This window comes from Plecotus auritus, assembly GCF_963455305.1.
Source record: "Plecotus auritus genome assembly, chromosome: 12".
NCBI classification, from domain to species: Eukaryota; Metazoa; Chordata; class Mammalia; order Chiroptera; family Vespertilionidae; genus Plecotus; species Plecotus auritus.
This window is the reverse complement of record NC_137778.1, coordinates 5375453-5396080: the sequence shown is the minus strand read 5'-3', so window position 1 is coordinate 5396080 and position 20628 is coordinate 5375453. Positions and strand designations below refer to the sequence as shown.

At 44.8% G+C, this 20628-nt stretch overlaps 2 protein-coding genes across 11 annotated transcripts in view; one reads left to right on the top strand and one right to left on the bottom strand.

Annotated features, from left to right (window-relative positions):
• The window catches only part of PDZK1 (PDZ domain containing 1), a 30594-nt gene extending 27024 nt beyond the window's left edge, over positions 1 to 3570 (top strand). For both annotated transcript variants that reach the window (XM_080649066.1, XM_080649067.1), the window contains exons 8-10: positions 551 to 754; positions 1403 to 1693; positions 2971 to 3570. In XM_080649066.1, the coding sequence (XP_080505192.1) occupies positions 551 to 754; positions 1403 to 1693; positions 2971 to 3024 (549 nt within the window). In that variant the 3' untranslated portion in view covers positions 3025 to 3570. The remainder of the gene's footprint in view (positions 1 to 550; positions 755 to 1402; positions 1694 to 2970) is intronic.
• GPR89A (G protein-coupled receptor 89A) overlaps positions 303 to 20628 on the bottom strand; it is a 54097-nt gene continuing 33771 nt past the window's right edge. For 6 of the 9 annotated variants that reach the window (XM_080649068.1, XM_080649071.1, XM_080649073.1 and 3 more), the window contains 7 exons: positions 15223 to 15332; positions 12884 to 12972; positions 11713 to 11805; positions 8360 to 8455; positions 5936 to 6025; positions 4792 to 4857; positions 2430 to 4653 (listed from right to left, as the gene is read on the bottom strand). In XM_080649068.1, coding sequence (XP_080505194.1) covers positions 4447 to 4653; positions 4792 to 4857; positions 5936 to 6025; positions 8360 to 8455; positions 11713 to 11805; positions 12884 to 12972; positions 15223 to 15332 — 751 coding nt within the window. In that variant the 3' untranslated portion in view covers positions 2430 to 4446. Of the gene's footprint in view, positions 1549 to 2429; positions 4654 to 4791; positions 4858 to 5935; positions 6026 to 8359; positions 8456 to 11712; positions 11806 to 12883; positions 12973 to 15222; positions 15333 to 20628 lie in introns of those variants that run through there. The other 3 variants (XR_013959484.1, XM_080649070.1, XM_080649069.1) reach the window with 3 other exon arrangements.

Below are 20628 nucleotides of genomic sequence, written 5' to 3'. Positions count from 1 at the left end.
AGTTACAACAATAGCTAGTAAAATAGAGTACAATAGATCACAGTGCTGGAGAGGTAGTGGGGGAGAAACCATGTGACCATATGATTGCTGCCTCTGCCAATTCACTATTGTCCGCACTTGGATGTGATAGTGTCTTGTATCACTCTAAGTGTTTCAGGAGCTTGAAGTTCTTACTGAAGAGGAAGGCCAGATGGACCTAACCTGCATGAGCTGGAGGGCAAGTCGCTAATCCTCGACGGTTCAGTGCTTTGCTTACTATCACCAAGTCAGAAGAAACCAGCAGTTCCGTTAGGCGTATTTTTGGATCCTTGTACATCATTTTATTTTACGGATATGTGCATTTGTTTACATGTTTATACATGTTACTCCACAACCAAGCTCAATCTTCCTTTATCCCTTTCCTGGTTGCGGTAACGAGAAATTTTACAGCCCACAATCGTGTGTGTGGAAGAGTGGAACATGTATGGCACCTTATAAACTAAATCAGCACATTTAATAGTGTAATTATTCATATTTACAGTTTATGTTTTTCCCCCTTTATTTTCCAAAGGCTCATTTTTCTCCATTTCTCTACTATCAAAGTCAACAACTGCCTAACGGTTCTGTCAAGGAGGCTCCGGTTCCTGCGCCTGCGCCTCTGGCCAGCTCAAGTCCAGATCATAAGCCTAAACTGTGCAGGCTGGTGAAAGGTGACAATGGCTATGGCTTCCACTTAAATGCAATTCGGGGTCAGCCAGGCCCATTTGTCAAAGAGGTATGGTGACCTGGTTCCCGCAGCCCAGTGACCACAGCCACAACCAGGAGGGCGGGTTTCTCCCACTCACTGATGGCTTAGTAAACAGGGTACACTGAAGGCCTACGTTGAGTGTCTCGCTTAGGTTCAAATAACTGCTGTCATGGTCCCGGACCCTTTTAAGATAGCTTAGTACATCCTAAGCTCACATCCTTTATTTCTTAAACATCTGCTACACTCAGTTGTCTGTAGACGCTTTCAGATCAAGTAGAGCTGGCATGACTGTAGGTGACCGTCACCGTCAGCACTGACTGGGGGTGATGCTTGTTTCTGTGCATGCGGCATAATGCCTCTGCGCGGTAGGGACTGAGGGAGAGGACGGTCCCTAGAGCTCTCACGTTGGGCATGCAGAAGGGACCTATGATGTCTGATGCCTTTAACCCAGAAGACATACAACACGATAGTCAACCACTGTACCACCACCCGAGAATGGAAGCTGTGGCTTGCATAAGCAGAAAGCATTAGAGCACTGTCCTTAACTTCTGTACCTCAAGGAGAAGTAACACAGTGAGGAATCAATTCTCAAACACCTCATCTCCTCTGAAGGGAGCTAGTCTAACGTTCCCGTATCTGTGTCTGGACGTGAAAACTCCGACCCTCTGTTCGCAGGTGCAGGAGGGCAGCCCTGCCCAGCTGGCGGGGCTAGAGGATGAGGACGTCATCGTTGAGGTGAACGGGGTGAATGTGCTGGACGAACTCTATGAGAAGGTGGTGGACAGAATCCAGAGCAGTGGGAAGAATGTCACGCTCTTAGTCTGTGGAAAGAAGGCCTACGATTATTTCCAGGCTAAGAAAATCCCTATTGTTTCCTCCATGGCTGACCCACTGGATGTACCACTTGATTCCAAAGAAGAAACATGGGTGGAGTCAGAGCTCGACTCACACGTGGCAAAAGAACGAGTGAGTGGTGACACTTTTCTTTTCTTAAAAAAAAAAAAAATTTTTATTGATTTCAGAGAGGAAGGGAGAGGGAGAGAGAAACATCAATAGAGAGAATCATTGATCAACTGCCTCCTGCAGGCCCCCTGGGGACCAAGCCCGCAATCCGGGCATGTGCCCCAGCTGGAAATCGAGCTGTGACCTCCTGGTTCATAGGTTGATGCTCAACCACTGAGCCACCCCGCTGGGTAACACATGTCTATGGATTTACTCTCTCTGTGCCTTGGTTTCCTCCCCTATAAAACAAGGACACTTTGTAGGACTGTTACCAGGATTATATCGACTAAGACTATTGAAGTGGTTCGGATAGTGCCCTGTGCACACTACGCATAAAAGGAATGGTGGTGGTTAGACAGTGCCGTTTTTAAAATAACTGGTAGGTATTCAAGTTTTATTACTAGGGAAGAGCAAACATCATGCTGTCTGTATTTAGATTAGATAAATCCCATAGTAAATCTCAGTTTTTGTTGTCCATTTTCTTTTCATAGATGAACTTGAGGTCCAAGAGTGAACTGACCTATCCAAGTTCATAAAGGAAACATTTGGCAAAGCCAAGACTCTTAAAGTTTAATATTATTTTTCTTTCATTACCATAATGTAATTACTCTGATTGGTAATATAAAAATACTAATTTTTAAGGAACACCCCGTCGTAGTCTGGTTAGGCTGCTGTAACAAAATACCACACACTGGGCGGCTTTGTAAACAAAACATTTATTTCTCACAATTCTGGAGGCTGGAGGCCAAGCTCAAGGTGCCGGCAGACGGTGTCCGGGAAGGCCTCTCCCAGGTTGCAGACCCGAACTTCTTGTTCTGCCCCTTCAGGGTGGAAGGAGCTGGGGAGCGCTGGGGCCCTCTTTTCTAAGGGCACCAATCCCAGCTCTGCCCTCCTGACTCAATCACACCCAAAGGCCCTACGCTCCTGATTGTATCACCTTGGGGATAAGGGTTTCACCATATGAATTTGGGGGAGATACAAATATTCAGACCAAGGCACACAGAATAGCCACTGACCATATTGTAGACTTCTTAACAGAGAAAGTATTCTCGTTGTCTTTTAAGAATTCTGTAATATCTCGGCAGGCGGTCAGTTATAGAAAGGAAATTGGTTAGTTTCAGACAGCAGGCTGCAAGCAAAGCCAGGTGTAGCAGTCAGGTCACCTGGCTTCTAGTGATGACCCCAGCCCCTGGCTTCCGTCCCCGCTCCAGCACTCAGACTCTGCGCCTTCTTTCGCACAGGCCCACAGCACAGCCTCTCAGTCTTCTTCCAATTCTGAGGATACAAGGATGTGATGAGAACAATGGCTGTGGCTGAGCTGTTTCTGGGTATTTAATGGGAGCCCTTTCCAAGGAATGAGCGGCCACCATCTGCTGTCTCCGGTGAAGAACCCTCTGGAAACCGGTCCATCACGTGCAATTGTTTTCTGTCACTTGTCTCAGGGGTGGCTATTGCAGATGGCTTATTTACAGTCAACTTAGGAGAAGCTAAGGCGGGACCAGGTTCTTCTCATGTGATCTCTTTCAAGCTGCAACTTAACTATATTTCTCTGTAGGATGATATCCCTTACTTCTATGGGCTCCTTGAAACCAAAGATGATTCATAAATCTGTAAATGTGAAGCTGCTAATTAAAGGACTTGAGCTTCCTATTAAAATTATGCTTTTTAAAGAATGTGTGGTTACTAAAATAAATGCCATTAAAAATGTCTTTTGATTTGCTTGAACCTTCCCTGTTAGCTGATCTAACCTGAATTGTGTTTTTGGTAAGCATTTTATGCTTTAATTTTTGTTTTGCCTCTAGGAACCAAAAACAAAATAAAATTCAGAATAAGACCTTAGTAATAAATAGAGACTTCCTGGTAGTAAAATTAAGGATTTTCTTAAATGGCATTTCTGAGTGTTCTACAAATTTTCCAACATCTTCCTTTTACAGATGAAGAAATTGAGTCGTAGGAGAAAAAAGCGACTCATTCCAGTTGGCAGTTACTCATTGTCTTACCCACAGTATGAGGGCAGATGGGAAGAAAATAGGAGCCATCATTACTTAACTGAAAGTAGAGTAACTCACTCTTACCTGGTACGAAGTGAAAGGAAATCAGGAAAAATGGCACCCTTGACCTCTCTCTTGGTAGCATCTATTTCCATTGCACCCCATCCTAGCCCCAGGGAAGAAGAGACAGCTCTTGGTTATTTTAATGGGGTAAGGATTCGGGGAGGAGGGTGGGAAGCTAACTCATGTGAGATCATATAAGCAAACACGGAGCTGTCCTTGAAATAAAGCTAAGGCCAGACTTACAATCTCAGATTTTAATGACAGTCAGTCTCAGGGAAGCCAAAACCTTCTCCATGTGAACCTCGACTTCAACAGAAACCCCACACGCTTGGCCCAGCTCCCGCAGACTCCGCTTACCCCGGGTCCCAGTGTACTTCTCCCCGTCGCTTTGTGGCTCTTTCCCACGCCCCCTCCCAATGCTGCACCAGCCTCAAACGCACAGGAACCTCTCGGCTGAGCATCAGCTTCAGGTACCTGGCTCTCGTGCTCCAGCCAGTGCGACTCACGATCACTGTATCGTCGGAGAGGAAGGCATAAGCTGCAGGTGGAATATGCTACCACAGCATCTTGTTAAAAAATATTAGGCCTGGTCCCCTCCATTTTCCCTCGTTATATCTAAATGCTGACACCACTGGCCTGTTGGCAGTCTGCACAGCCGTGAGTTCAAGGTGTCATATGCTTCTCTGGGGCCTGCTTGTGAGCCAGGTAGAGGAACAGGATGCTGGAGAGAGCGCTGACCAGGAAGATCACGTCGAACCAGCGGTGGTAGAAGTTGAACTGCAGCTCCCCGAGGACTTCGGTGATGATGGTGCGGTACTCCAGGGGCATGCTCATTCGGATCAGCAGCACCGAGGAGACGAAGTACATGCCCTGGAAGTCAAACATGCCAATCCACACGTCACTTTGCATGTAGTGAGGGACGGGTCAAAGGGCGTGGTTGAATATTTAAAAGTATGACACTTCTGGTACTTTACAGGTGCGAAGATGAAGCTAGATTTTACCACTCACCATTATCTGTGCTAACAGCAGGACGATGACGTTGGAGGACTTGCTGCTAGAGATGGCGTAGAAGAACTGTCAGGAAAGGGAAGAGGTGAGGATGCAGCCCGGCTCTGTCCTGTGTCCAGAACGTTAAGGAGCGTGGCTGACAGTTAATCAAAGGTCTCACTCCCATGCCTTAATCCTGCGCAGAACAATTTGTAGGACTAAGGCTATAAAGAAGAGACTTAAGAGTGAAAAGGATTTAGTTGGTGGTTTTAAGTACGACATTGAAACACAAAAGGATTACAATGGCTGACTTTTAAGAGGCTCTGTGATCATCTGACTTGAACATCACTCGAAACCATTCAACAGGTTATCCCAGGCCCTTGTCATTGTTCCTGGGCTCAGAGCTCTTTACGCCTGGAGACCCTCTCTCTTCCCCTTCCTCAGCCTCTTCTCTCCTTTCACTCCAACAGCTGGGTCTGAAGTCCCTACCTCTTACCAGAGGATTTACCTTCCAGAAAGCCTTCCGATGCTGATCAGAAAACAGCTGAGCATTCTGCTTCTCCTACCTCCACATCTTCCTTACAGGTGACTCTCACAGCTATTCTAACCTCAAACACCCATCTCACTCATTCCTTCCAAGTATCTGCTGAACACCTACCATGTGCCAGGAGCTGTTCTAGATGCTGCTGACGTATCAGTCAACAAAACAGACTGTGGTCTCATTCTATGACCTTTGGTAAAAGTAGTTACCTGATTATATAAGTTCATCATCATCAATTCATGTATCAGTTTAACGTCTTAAAAATTCTGTTGTATGTCTTTTATTATTTATTTTAATACGTCTTTATTGATTTTTTTTTTTAGAGAGAAAGAGAGAGTGTGAGCGAGCGAGAGAAAAACAATGGTTGGTTGCCTCCCCCACGCACCCTTACCAGTGATCGAGCCTAAAACCTGGGCATGTGCCCTGACGGAATCGAACCAGTGACTTTCGGTGCACAGGACAACACTCCAACCAACTGAACCACGTGGGCCAGGGCTGTTGTCTTTTAAATATTTGTGACTGTTGTTTAAGATTTCAGAAGACAGAAATCTTAAATAGGTAAAATGATCTCACGGTGCACATGTCATTAAGGAATAATTACTTTGACTCTGTGATAGAACATACCTTGGTAAGAGTGATCAGCAGTCCTCTGATGGATGTGACAATGATTATTCCAACCAGAATGAAGGAAATGTGCTGGGACCAGAACTTCACCTGCCACCAAAATAGAAAGAATAAATCTGTTAAACCTCTGTTTAGAGATGTGAAGATTAAAAAGATGCATTCTGGCGCTGGCTGGTGTTGCTATGTGGTTAGAGCACTGACCCATGCACCAAAGGGGCACAGATTCAATTCCTGGTCAAGGGCACATACCTGGGTAGCAGGTTCAATCCTCAGCCCAGATAGGGGCACGTGTAGCAGGCAACCAATCCACACCGATGCTTCTCTCTCTCTCTCTCTCTCTCTCTCTCTCTCTCTCTCTCTCTCTCTCTCTCTCTCTCTCTTTTTCACTCCCCGTCCCCTGCCCTCCCTTCCATTCTCTCTAAAAAAAAAAAAAAAAAAAAAATCAATGGGAAGAATATTCTCTGGTGAGCATTAACAAAAACAAACAGAAAGAGGATGCCCTGATTGCTATGTGACTGTGAGAGGGAACGGCACGGGCCCTATCGGGTTAAAAAGAAGCAGGGAGGAGAGCAAGTGGCAGGGAAACACCTCCAGGGGGAGGAAGACCGCAGTGGCTCTTCGTTAGCAGACGGGATCAAGACGTAAGGACAAGTGCAGTGAAGTGATGAAAACAACACGAATAAATCAGAAGAAAACACACGCCTAACGTACAGCTTCAGTGTGATAGTGAGCAGCACAGACTAAAAGGAAACGAAACAGCAGATTGATGACGTGTATGATCTGTGAATGACAGTTCTCTGATCACCCAAAACGTTAAGGAACTTTTCTTTCCTAATAAAAGAATTAGACATTCTCGGCTATGGTCTAGGACCGTGGTCGGCAAACGGCTCGAGAGCCACATACGGCTCTTTGGCCCCTTGAGTGTGGCTCTTCCACAAAATACCACAGCCTGAGCAAGTCTATTTTGAAGAAGTGGCGTTAGAAGAAGTTTAAGTTTAAAAAATTTGGCTCTCAAAAGAAATTTCAGTCGTTGTACTGCTGATATTTGGCTCTGTTGACTAAGGAGTTTGCCGACCACTGGTCTAGGAAGTAGTCAACCTTCCTCTGAATCACATGACACCTTTTTCTCCTCTTGGACTGTTTCCTAGTGACAGGCAGCTTCGGGCCCTGTGCGTGATTCCGGGGGGCTGCTCTCACTACCACCTACCAGGTGTCGTTCGGAATTGTGAAGTGTGAGTGTAAGGGGAACTACAGGTGGAGTGCAGATACACACCAGCAACTGAACAGCCTCGAGAAGACTGATAAGAGCATTTCTGAAAACTCAGCCCAGTCAGAAATTTAAGAGAGAACACATCTGCCACACCAGTGAAGCACACTTCACAGCGTAATTCATGTAATTCTTGGAGGAAAGAGACCACGCTCCTTCAAAGGAAAAAGGATACACCACTGGTCTACCAAAATGTGTGTTTTGGCCCTGACTGGGTAGCTTAGTTGGTTAGAACATTATCACAATGAGCCAAGGTTGCGGGTTCAACCCCTGGTCAGGGCGCATACAAGAATCAACCAATGAATGCATAAGTAAGTGGACAACAAATCGATGCCCTCTCACCCTCCCTTCTTCACTCTCTAAAATCGATCAATCAATACAATTTTTTAAGTGTGCTCTAAGCTGTTCTTAAGGGCTAGAGCTCAATGTGCTCTGGTTCGTTTTTATATTAACCAGCCACCGGGGGTGTGTCCAGCTGAGATGGCCGCTGGGGGCAGCATGCCGCCTGTGGTGGGAATCACAGCACAGCTAAAGGGCCCTCAGGGGATAGGAACATAACACGGGTTTTATGATCAGCCAGAATTGTTGGCCATCTACACACCTGGAAAATATACTAGTTTACAAATAAAGATGTTACAGTTAAATTAGGACAAGAGGTACCCAGTGACGGTGGTATTCTAAAACAGGGAGAAGATGACAAAACATTGTGCACAGGTTACAGTTACCATCGGCAGCTCACAGTCCACCTTAATTAATTATCAAGGTAATTTTTTATAGCAGAAATCATCTAGTTCTAACACAGAATACCAATTAGTAGTTAATATTCCACCAGAGGAATCAAAGGCGAGCTGTGTGTTGGAAGATCTCACCGAGAGACGTATGTGAGCATGTGGTGGGGAGAGACTGGTGAGTCGTAGCTGGCTACAGAGGCGGAACTAGAAAAACCAGTAACCAGCATCCACGGCAGGAAGTCCCAGTCGTTACTATGTTTATGCCTTTTACAAATCTGGCATATGAATAAGTCAAAATATACGCAGGAGAATAGGAAGAACAATGACAGAACAAGTCCCCATAGTAAGGAGTTAGAATGTGAATTATAATTTATAGCAGATAAAAGAGAAAGAAACAACAAACCAGGATCTTGATACAACTCTTACGTCAAATTGGATCCCCAGATAATTCACAGTGATCTCAATGCCTCTTGTGACAGGATCAGTCTTCCCCACTCGGTCAAAAACGATATTAATGGTCGCCTGCAGAGACACACAACTTTACATTAGAGCATTTCAACAATCACCTACTATTTCAAAAAGGTGATCCAAAACAATGAATTAATCACCATAACATATCTTATTGCTGGATGTTCCTAAAAATGAAATTGGACTCTCAATCTAAATCAGATGTAAGAAATCTATTTTGGCTATCCACATAAAGACAAACCAAAGTCCCTATCTCCCTTTTCTGTAAAGAGAACAGGGGAATAGGCTATGGCACGTTCTCCTGAATTTGTCAGAGTAGGAGGTCGCACTGTGGGAGAGGAAGCCAGGGGAGGAGAATAAAGGAACTCCAGGGTCACTCCCCGTGGCGATTTCCTGAGTGCTCTAACAGCAATCACTAACCTAACAAAAAGAGAGCTACAGCTAACAAGGCAACAAAGCAGAGCAAACGGAGTTATGAAAAAAGCCAATTAATCCAAAAGAAGGCAGAAAAAAAGGGAAAAGGGAAGAAAACAGTTGAGACAAATAAAAAACATGTAGTATTATGGTTGTTTTAAAGCAAACCATATTAATAACCATATTACATGTAAATGGTCAAAACCAGGGGTTGGCAAATGCTGTAACTGTAGTATGAGAGTAGCCACAGATGATATGTAGACAAATAGGCTTGGCTGTGTTCTAATAAAACTTTATTTACAAAAGCAGGTGGTGGCTGGATTTCACCTGTGGGCTACAGATGGCTGACTGCTGGTCTAAACGTACCAATTAAATGGCAGAGATGGTCAGACTGGATAAAAAAGCAAGGCCCAACTAAAGGTTGCTTATAAGAAACCCACTTTAAATATAAAGTCCAAATAGGTTAAAAGGAAAAGAACTGAAAACTATATACTATGCCAACACTAATAAAAATAAAGCTGGAATGTCTATATTAATATCAGCAAAGTAGATTTCATAGCAAAAAATACTGCCAGAGAAGAAAGGGGTCCCTACATAATGATAAAAGGATCATTTCAGCACAGGGTTCATAATGACTCTAAAATGTGTATGTACCTAATAACAGAGCTTTAAAATACATGAAGCCAAAACTGATAGAACTATAAGAAAACAAACATTATTTTAAAATTGGCAAAAATTTGGATATATCATCAAAGAACATGAACAAATCAGCACATGACAAGTTGTTGAACATAATTAGGCGTTGGGAGTGTGAATTAAATACCATCTCATACCACAGAACAGCGGTCGCCCACGGTGAGGTCCCGAAGGTTGGCGACCGCGGTATTAGAATGCCCAAAGTTGGAAGGACTGACCCTCTGAGGCGCTGATGAGGATGTGGGGTAAATGGAACTCTCACACACTGAGGTGGGAATGTAATGGTTCAAGTTTGGCCATTTCTTCAAAAGCTAAACATACATCTGCCATATGACCCAGCTATTCCACACCTAAGTGTTCTCTCCCAAGGGAAAAGAGAGCATATGTCCATACACAGACTTGTACACACATGTTCACAGAGCTTTATCTGTAATATCCCCAAACTGGAAACAAACAGATCTCCACCAGCAGGAGGAGAGAAACAAATTGTGGTCGACCTAGACCTTGGAATCCGACTCAGCGATCACAAGGAATAAACTATCGATGCACACAGGAACGTGGATGGGACTTAAAATAATTATGCTGAGTCAAAGAGGCCAGGCAGAAAAAGTGTACATACTATAAGACTCCGTTTATAGGAAGTTCTAGAAATGGTAAGCCAGTGTACGATGACAGCAGGGCAGTGGCTGCCTGGGGACGGGGGTGGGGGCAGAGGCATCACGAAGGGTACAAGGAAACTCTGGGCAGTGGCAGTGGCACGGTCTCCATCTGGAGTGTGGGGATGGCTGCTGCACAGGCATGCACTTGTTAAAACGTACCAAACTGTACTTTAAACATGTGCATCTAGTCAATGTCAATTACATCTCAACAAAACTGTTAAAAAATATGCTCCCACTTGAGAGAGGGTGGGGGCTGAGTCCGAAAGGGGGAGGGCTAAGAAGGCCAAACGGGCGCTTACAAACAGCCACGAGGGTGTGGAGCACAGCACAGGGCATACAGCACGAACAGGGCAGTAACGACGCACGGTGCCCGGTGCGGACGGGACTTCCCGCGATTACTTCATGAACCACATAAACTATTACCCTTCACACCTGAAACTAACGTAAGACCGAATGTCAACTGTGATAGGAAGAAAACAGGATATGCTCCCTAAAGGCTGCGTCTCGGGAAAAAGCTTTCAGTAGCTTAGCTAATTGGACACTATCGTTACTTGTCCTTTCCCGCTGAAGAAATCAAGATTTTAAAATGTCATCTGAGTCCGTGGCTCAGTAGTTGAGTGTTGACCTATGAACCACGAGGCTATGGTTCAATTCCCGGTCAGGGCACAGGCCCGGGTTCCTGGCTCGATACCCAGTGTGGGGCGTGCAGGAGGCAGCAGATCAATGATTCTCTCTCATCATTGATGTTTCTCTCTTTTTTTCTCTTCCTCTCTCTCTCTCTCCCCCTTCTGTTCTAAAATCAATAAAAATAAATTTTAAAAAGTCATCTGAATAGGTACTGACACCAAACTATTTTAACATTAGATCCGTTAAATCCAGAATCTTCCTCTCATCGACACTGATCAAAATGAACACGCTCCTCTGTGCAAATACAGTGCCAGTGGAAGGTCACCAAACCAGAAACTCCCACCAGCCTCTTCTGTGACCGCACTGGGACCCACTAATACCTGCAGGTGAGCCACAGGTGAAGACGAGCAATCACAGAAAATGCCCGCACAGGGTGAACAGTAGGAGAGAGCCACACAAGAGTAAGAGCGGGAAACACACAGGCCGAATTTATCCGCAGAAGCACACTTCAGAACTTACTTTGGGCTAAGTGTTTAGGAATGCACAGATTATTAAAGGACAGGGGGTTTCTGCTCTGAGCTGCAGGTAGGAGTTGAATTACAGTCACATTCTCATGGGTAATATGGGAAGCAGAGTGGAAAGTAAGAAACGTTTTCATTTGCTTCATACACTTCATAATCTAAGACCTTACTGATTTCTGACACAAGAAAAATGCAACCTCCCTTTCCGGGGTGCCCTAAAAAGGAGAAGGAAAAGAGAGGCTCAGATATGGGAAGGATCGCCTTCTCTGTTGACTCAATTGGGTTTGAAAATTAGGTTGGAATTTAGTTCAATGCCTCCATCAAACCCACTTTCCTTTCTGCCATTACCAGGGAAAATTACCTGAACTCTGACAGGTGAAGATAATACACTTACCATGAAAATTTTCCAAACACAGTAAATAGAGAAAAAGTAACCCAGAAAATTAAAATATTTCCCCTTGAAAGTTTTGGAGTATTCTATTCTCTCCTGAGGGAAAACAAACACAAAACATGTGAGTCTCAGCAAAATGTAAGTTTATAAATAATAAAAATGCATTACTTGTTCAGGCTAACCAAAACCACACGTGGTAATAATAATACTAAAAAAGTAATAGTAGTGGGCAACATTTACTGAATACTGCTTTAAGCCAGAAAGTGAGACAAACATCTTCATGCATTATCTATTTTAATCTTCATAACTGAAGCTGAGAGGTTAAATAACTTCATAACTGAAGCTGAGAGGTTAAATAACTTCATAACGGAAGCTGAGAGGTTAAATAACTTATAACTGAAGCTGAGAGGTTAAATAACTTCATAACGGAAGCTGAGAGGTTAAATAACTTATAACTGAAGCTGAGAGGTTAAATAACTTCATAACGGAAGCTGAGAGGTTAAATAACTTATAACTGAAGCTGAGAGGTTAAATAACTTCATAACGGAAGCTGAGAGGTTAAATAACTTGCCCCAGGCCATTTAGCTAGTGAGGAGGGCAAGTTAGGCTCAGGTCTCCCTGTCCCCAAGGCTTCTGTTCACCTCTATCCTCTGGGGCTACTCCTGTGAAGTGATCCTCAAAAAGGACCAAAGTAGTTGGAACAACTTTAAGGAAGAGATTTCTGCATATTTAAATTGTGTTGCATTTTAGGTATAAATAGAAGAGTCACTTCTTGTCCTTAGATCACTTCTTGTTCTGAACCGTTAAAATGGGGCTGGGTCATGGCCGAAACGTGACTTACTGCTTTTACAATACAACTAACTTGTAAGGGAATAAAGAGCAATCAGGGGCGGGGGGGGGGGGGGGGGGGGTGGCGGGGTTGCCACCTTCCTCGCTGCTGCAAAGCCTCTTCTGACTACCCCACTGCTTTCCATTACTGAGAGCATTCCATTAGGGGTTTTGCTAGTGGAGCAGCAGTCACGGGGAGTGCAGACTTCCAATGCTTCGTGGCTAATAGTGAAGCTATGGAGCGTCTCTTGCCCTGACTGGCTATAGAGGACACTAAAGGCCTTTGAGTCTTGTTCTCACGTCGATCACATTGACAACAGCACACTTCCCTTCCCTTGCACTGTACCTTGGTAGCATGCAGATCAGCTGTTTCCAGAAAAAGCTGCCTGCTTAGTTCTTCCAAAGCATCCACTTCCTGCTGAATAAGAGTAAGATCTGGCACAGAGTGGGCATCAAGGTTTAAACCACATACAAGTTTCAAAAGACAGACATGAAGAAAGCATGTTTTTGGTTTCTCCTATAGTGTGGATTCTAGGAACTGCCTAGATTTTCAATTTCCGGCTACATCACTGTTACAGAAGTCCCCCATTTCTCCCCCGCCCTTGCTCCCCTGCACCCCGCCCCTGCTCCACCCCAGGCCTTCACCACACTATTGTCCCTGTCCATGGGCTGTGCACATAGCATACAAGTTCTTTGGTTATTCTCTCCCCGTCTCCCTCCACCCCCTTCCCCCTGAGATCTGTCAGTTCCATGCATCCATGCATCCGGATCTATTTTGCTCATCAGTTTATTTTGTTCATTAGATTCCACATAGGAGATCATGTGATACTTGTCTCAGCTGATTGGCTTATTTCACTCAGCATAATAGTCTCCAGGTCCCTCCATGCTGCCTCAAAGGGTAAGAGTTCATTCATTTTGTATAGCTGCATAGTATGCCATTGTGTGAATGTACCACAGCTTTTTAATCCGCTCACCTACTGATGGGCACCTGGGTTGTTTCAGCAAGGTCGTAGCTATTGTAAACAATGCTTCAGTAAATACAGGGGTGCAGACATTCTTTCTGATCAGTGTTTTGGGTTTCTTAGGCTATATTCCTAGAAATAGGATCACTGGGTCGATGCTCAACCACTGAGCCACACTAGCTGAGTTAATCTTTACTAACTTTTAATACAGCCTAGGATTTATAGACCTTCTTTCCTTCTTTAGAGACATGATCTTCTATTATCCGAACAACAAGCACATGAGATAGGTGTTATCATCCATTATGCGGACGAGGAAAGTAAAGCCCAGAGTCAAATAACTTGCTGAAAGTCACGCAGCTAACAGGCGTGGATGCACAGCCGGGCCTGCTCTTCCCATGACACTATGCCATGCCACTTTCCAGGCGAGCGAGGCCGTGCTATTCTTCTCTCGTTAGGAAAAAGGGCTCACAAGTTAGAGAATCCTGATGCTTTTGTTGAGTTGACTGTTACTAAGAGCTTCAAACTCAACTTTTGCTTTCATGGATTTTTATGTCATAAGAACAGTAAAGACGGCCCCTTCTGAAGCAGCACTGACTTTAATCTACATCTTCCTTCCGCTGTGATTTCCCCACGTTTCACAGATCAGCCCTACAGACCCTTCCTCAGCAGTGGCCGCTATTGGCACGATGCAGCCAACCGACAATTGAGTGTAACTAGTTAACGTGTCTGCCCTCTCATGATTAGGCGTAAGCTCCTTTGAGGAGGGAGGGGTATTCCTTCATCATTTCAGGAGATGTGAAATAACTGTTTCTTGATTAAATGATTTAAAGTAATCCTTTCTTTCCCTCTCCTCTCGTCACCCTACCTTTCTTTGGTCTAATTCTTACCTGCATTTGACTCCAGAAAGACATTTAATAATTTATAACAAGAACAGGCCACATCCTTTTCCTCCAGGTGAAGCAAAAGGGAATTTGTGCTTCCCCAGGCAGAGAAGCAGGATCATGCTACCTCAGTCCTGGGCCCCCAAAGTTTTGACCTAATAGCCTGAGAGTCACAAGGAGATTTGGTCCCTCAATTTGGGAATTAGTTTAACACTGTAATAGGCAGGGCCAAGAATAATCCATTAACCCAATCTCCTTGATTTTTAAACCAAAAAGTCACTGGAGATACACAGCTGCTTGAAATTTGTTTAGGAAACTGATTGCTTAAGAAATGGGCCCCTCTGGTCTTATATACAAACCGTCCCCTTAGGGAGCCGTTAGTGCTGGCGTCGTTGCTCAGAGCTGGGAAATGGGCCGTGTAGCGGAGAGAGCCAAGAAAGGGAGACCACAGTTCCGCTCTGTCTGTGCACAGACCACTGGGTGACAACTGCCTCTGGGTCTACTTTCTCTCTGTGAAATGGAAGACTCACTTTTTAGGACCCTTCAGCTCATGAAGTGATGATCATCTTGGGGTTGGAAAGATGGCTCTGTGCCTGGCCAGCTGGACTCTGGGTGCAGTCAGCTGCCTTGGGAGAGACTATCCCAATACCACTTTTGCCTCTTGCCCCTGGTCCGGAGTTGAGAAAGAGAATGCGTGGCGCCTTGGGTCCTACACTTCCAGGAGGACCACTCGTAAGTGACACCTATACGCGGCTGCTCGCTGTGCTGCGCACCTGAAACTACTATAATGCTGAGTGTCAAATGTAACTGGGGAAAGCATCAAGCAGAGGGATGGAGGATACTCTCACTTCCTGGAGCTGAAGTGGTAATGCTCTTTATCATCCCCCAGAATCCCGATGGCTTGTTATGCACCTCCCCCTTCTGGAACATGGTTCTCCGAGTCATTGCCATCCTGAAATGAAAAACAAACAAACAAAATTCCCAAATAACAAACCATCAAACAACTCGGCAAGGAAGCATAAACCCTCACAGTCATTCCCACCCACCTTCTAGTCTCTGACCTGCCTCTCCACCTGCTGAGATGCTCAGGGAAGGAGGCAGCTCGGGAGTTCCCCATTTCCCCACCTTAACGGCTGAGGGGAGACTACGCACCCCAGGGCGATGTGGCCTGGGTGAGGACCACGGAGTGGGGAGTAGGGAATACATGTGAGGACTGATCTGCCACTCAGAAGCTGTGAGACCTTAGGGTTTTCATTTCCTCATCTATGGATAGTTGTGAAGATCAATGAAATAATATGTGTGAATTCACGTGTTCAACTACAAAGTGCTATACACATATTAATAGTTATTACTGCTGTCATTTAAGGCCAAAATAGAATAACAGCTAACACACCTAACTAAAGGACCAGGTACAGGCTAGGAACTCAATAAAGGTTTCTTTCCAAAAGCAGACAAAAAAAAAAAAGAAAAAACCCAGCAGTCATACAAACCTGGACTCTTCTAAACAGCATCACTCTCCCTCTAACTCCAATGTCCTCCACTACTGAGTAAGTTAACAGGAAACTTACTCTGCCTTCCTCTTGTCCTCCGGGTCTATAGTGGGCCCTCTGCCTCAGCGGGAGCTGCTGGCATGTTTCAGCCCAACACTAAGGAAACTAGAAATGGCTCTGTGCGCCCTCTCTCCCACTGCCTCTCCCTCAATCCAGCATGGTAAGCTGAAGTCACTTTAAGTGGGTGAGACAGGCCTTCTTCCTTATGTACATACTTGCTCCAGCTTTCCCGACTATGAAAATGGGGAAACTATTTAAAGTACAGTATCAGAAACCAAGATGGCGGCATAAGTAAACACCTAAATTGCTGCCTCGCACAACAATTTCAAAACTACAACTAAAAGACAAAATGGACATCATCCAGAACCACAGGAAGGCTGGCTGAATGGAAATTCTACAACTAGAAGGAAAGAGAAAAGCACACAGAGACTCAGAGGAGCTGCAGGAGGCAGAGGTACTGAGATGCGCGTGCGGAGAGGACTGGCAACTGAGTGCGCGGCTGGCTTTCTGAAGTGGGAGGGAGACAAAAGCTTCTGACTGTGCTGAACTCCAGTTCTGGGTGAGACTCTGGAAACCCAGACTCATACAGGGTGAAACTGGACTGTCAGGAAAGAGAAAAGCACACTGAGACTCAGAGGAACTGCGGAAGGCAGAGGTACCGAGGCGCGCCCATGGAGAGGGTGGGCAACTGAGTACGTGGCTGGCTTTCTCAAGCGGGAGGGAGACAAAAGCTCCTGAGTGCACTGAACTCCAGTTCCGGGCGAGACCCTGGGGACCCAGACTCATTCGGGGAGAAAGTGGACTGTCTGGCAGTGAGCGGAACTCGAGGGCGGCTTTCTCTCAGAGGTGCTTGCAGCGATTACCACGGAACACTGAGACACAGGGGCCTATTAGGGCAGGGCTGACGGGAAACCAATGCTGTCTGCTCCGCCCTGAGACTCTGCCCCATCCAAGCTGAGCACAGAGGCTTTTGCAAGTCTTGTCTCATAAGGGTGTCTCCAGCACAGAAGTTCTCCCAGCGTAGACACAGCTGATCCTCATAGCCAATTGGCGTGGAGGTCAAATCTTCCCAGTGATAACAGCAACAATCAAGGCTTAACTACAACAAGACTGTGCACACAGCCCACAAAGGGGTGCACCAAGAGTGTCCACCTCAGGTAACTGGGGAGGCTGAGCCACTGCGCCCTACAGGACAGCTAGCACACAAAGCCACTCTGTCAACTCAGGGAAGCAGCCAAATGCAGAGACAAAGAAACAAATCACAAATGAAAGAAATGGAGGAAAGCAAACGACTGGATACAGAGTTCAAAACCATGGTTATAAGGTTTTTCAAGAATTTTCTAGAAAAGGCCGATAAATTTAGCGAGACCCTCGAGGATATGAAAAAGGACCAACTAGAAATTAAGCATACACTGACTGAAATAAAAAATATTATACAGAGATCTAACAGCAGACTAGAGGACTGCAAGAATCAAGTCAAAGATTTGAAATACAAAGAAGCAAAAAACACCCAACCGGAAAAGCAAAAAGAAAAAACAATCCAAAAATATGAAGATAGTGTAAGAAGCCTCTGGGACAACTTCAAGCATACCAACATCCGAATTATGGGGGTGCCAGAAGAAGAGAGAGAGCAAGATATTGAAAACCTATTTGAAGAAATAATGACAGAAAACTTCCCCCACTGGTGAAAGAAATAGACTTACAAGTCCAGGAAGCGCACAGAACCCCAAACAAGAGGAATCCAAAGAGGACCACACCAAGACACATCATAATTAAAATGCCAAGAGAAAAAGACAAAGAGAGACTATTAAAAGCAGCAAGAGAAAAACAGTTACCTACAAGGGAGCACCCATACGACTGTCAGCTGATTTCTCAACAGAAACTATGCAGGCCAGACGGGAATGGCAAGAAATATTCAAAGTGATGAATAGCAAGAACCTACAACCAAGATTACTCTACCCACCAAAGCTATCATTCAGAATTGAAGGTCAGATAAAGAGCTTCACAGACAAGAAAAAGCTAAAGGAGTTCACCACCACCAAACCAGTATTATATGAAATGCTGAAAGGTATTCTTTAAGAAGAGGAGGAAGAAGAAAAAGGTAAAGATAAAAATAATGAACAACAAATACATATCTATCACCAAGTGAATCTAAAAATCAAGTGAATAAAAAAATCTGATGAACAGAATAAAATGGTGAATATAATAGAATCAGGGGCATAGAAAGGGAGTGGACTGACCATTCTCGGGGGGGAAAGGGGTGTGGGGGTTGCGGGAAGAGACTGGACAAAAATCGTACACCTATGGATGAGGACGGGGCGGGAGGGGGGGGGGATAAGGGCAGAGGATGGGGTGGGAACCGGGTGGAGGGGAGCTATGGGGGAAAAAAGAGGAACAACTGTAATAATCTGAACAATAAAGATTTATTAAATTAAAAAAAAATAGACAAAAGGAAAAAAAAATACAGTATCAATGAGGGAGAGGCAGTGGGAGAGAGGTGCTCAGAGCCATTTCTAGTTTCCTTAGTCCCAGTGTTTACAGTACAACAAACATAGGTATTAAGAACAGGGTCTTTGGCCGTAGCCAGTGTGGCTCAGTGGATAGAGCCTTGGCCTGCGGACTGAAGGGTCCTGGGTGTGATTCCCATCAAGGGCACATTCCCATGGTTGTGGGCTCGATCCCCAGTAGGGGGCATGCAGGAGGCAGCTGATCAAGGATTCTCTTATCATTGATGTTTCTGTCTTTCCCTTCCTCTCTGAAATAGAATATATTTAAAAACAACAAAAACAGTCTTTGTGAGGAAAACTAAGATCATTTGTATATGAATGGGTCAAAGCCTACAGGCCTAAAATAAACCAGCATGAGTCTAATACAAGTAGCGTAGTAGAACTAAAGAAAAATTTAACTCAGAAAAATTTTGGGGAGACAGAAGTGCTGAGGAGGAAGAAGTAGGTTGGTATTTATGCAAATGTACCAATGGGACCAAATACCAAATGGTAGTTCTATGGGCAACATTAAGCTATTGGTTGAAATGGCATTAACAATAAAGAATATTAGGTGTGTTGGCCACGTTGACTTAGCTATTCCTCAAAACGGCCTTTGCCTGGAATGCACTATAGCTCCAACTTGGCTCCTTCTGCCTTTTCCCTAATTACACACCCACTGTAGTCAGCAATGCTGGAGATGTAATTAATGAGCAAGAAGCGGCTCAGACCTGGGGACATTCTGACTTGACAAGACTCATCCCCCAAAGTTTCCCCATTTTCATAGTCGTGAAAGCTGGAGCAAGTATGTACCTAAGGAAGAAGGTCTGTCTCACCCACTTAACAGCTTACCAAGCCGGACTGAGGGAGAGGCAGTGGGAGAGGGCACACCGAGCCATTTCTAGTTTCCTTGGTCCCAGCGTTTACAGCACAACAAACACAGTGACTGGCTGCGAGTGGGACTGGCTGGCAGCGTCGGGGACTGACACTGCATTGGGCCCACCGCACGCACGCAGAGGCAGGGCCGCTGGAAGTGAGAGCTGGCTGCACCCTGACAAGCGTGGCCTTGTTTTAACAATTCACTTTCACTTTTATCATTTGCCTCTAAACCAATTTTCCTTTTATCAAATATGTTGCATATAAAAAATAAATATTAATATATTAAAGAAAAAGGAACAACTAACCCCTGAGATGTGGTAAAAGGAATAAAAACCAATATGAGGTACTACAGACGCGGCTGACTTTGACCTTGAACTTTTCTTCACTGGCACCGCCACCACCACCATGATCATCATCACTACTGTCTCTCTGTAACAGGGGCAGGTCCAGAGCAAGAACATATCTATTATTAGCCGAATGCCTTTCAAACCCCACAATCTGGAGAAACGTAAGCTCTGGGCTGAGGTCTGGCGGTTGTCTTAAAGTGAAGAGGCTGAAAATGTTTCCTGTGGTTTAAATATGCTACCATACTGTTTCTGGTCTCCATTTCTGGTGGGAAGTCAGCAATTGCTTTTCTTTTCTTTCTTTAATTTATTATTAAATCCTTACCTGAGATATGTTTATTGATTTGAGAGAGAGGGGAAGAGAGAGAGAGGGAGGAGAGAGAGAGAGCGGGAAGAAGGGAGGTAGGGAGGAGAGAAACAGATGTGAGAGTATGTACCCTGACTAGGAACTGAACTTGCAACATTTTTGGTGTACGAACAACTAAGCCACCCTCACCTGGCCAGGCTATCTCTCTCTCTCTCTCTCTCTCTCTCTCTCTCTCTCTCTCTCTCTCTCTCTTTCTCTCCCCCCCTCCCTCCCTTCCTCCCTCCCTCCCATTTTAATAAAATTTTTAAAGTATATATATATATATATATATATATATATATAAATATATATTTTTGCTTTGAGAGAGAAACATTGATATGAGAGAGAAACATCAATTGGTTGCCCCCCGTATGCACTCCAACCTGGGACTGAACCCACAATCTGGGCATGCCCTGACCGGAAATGGGACCAGTGACTTTTCAGGGCCTGGGATGACGCTCAACCAACTGAGCCACACTGGCCAGGGCATGCTTTTCTTTTTTAATTAAACATTTTATTTTGATAAAATTATAGGTTCACATGTGGTTGCAAAATAATATAGAGAGACCCCATGCTTTCCCCAATGGAAACATCTTGCAAATTTAAAGTACAGTATCACAACCAGGGTGTAGACACTGACGCAGTC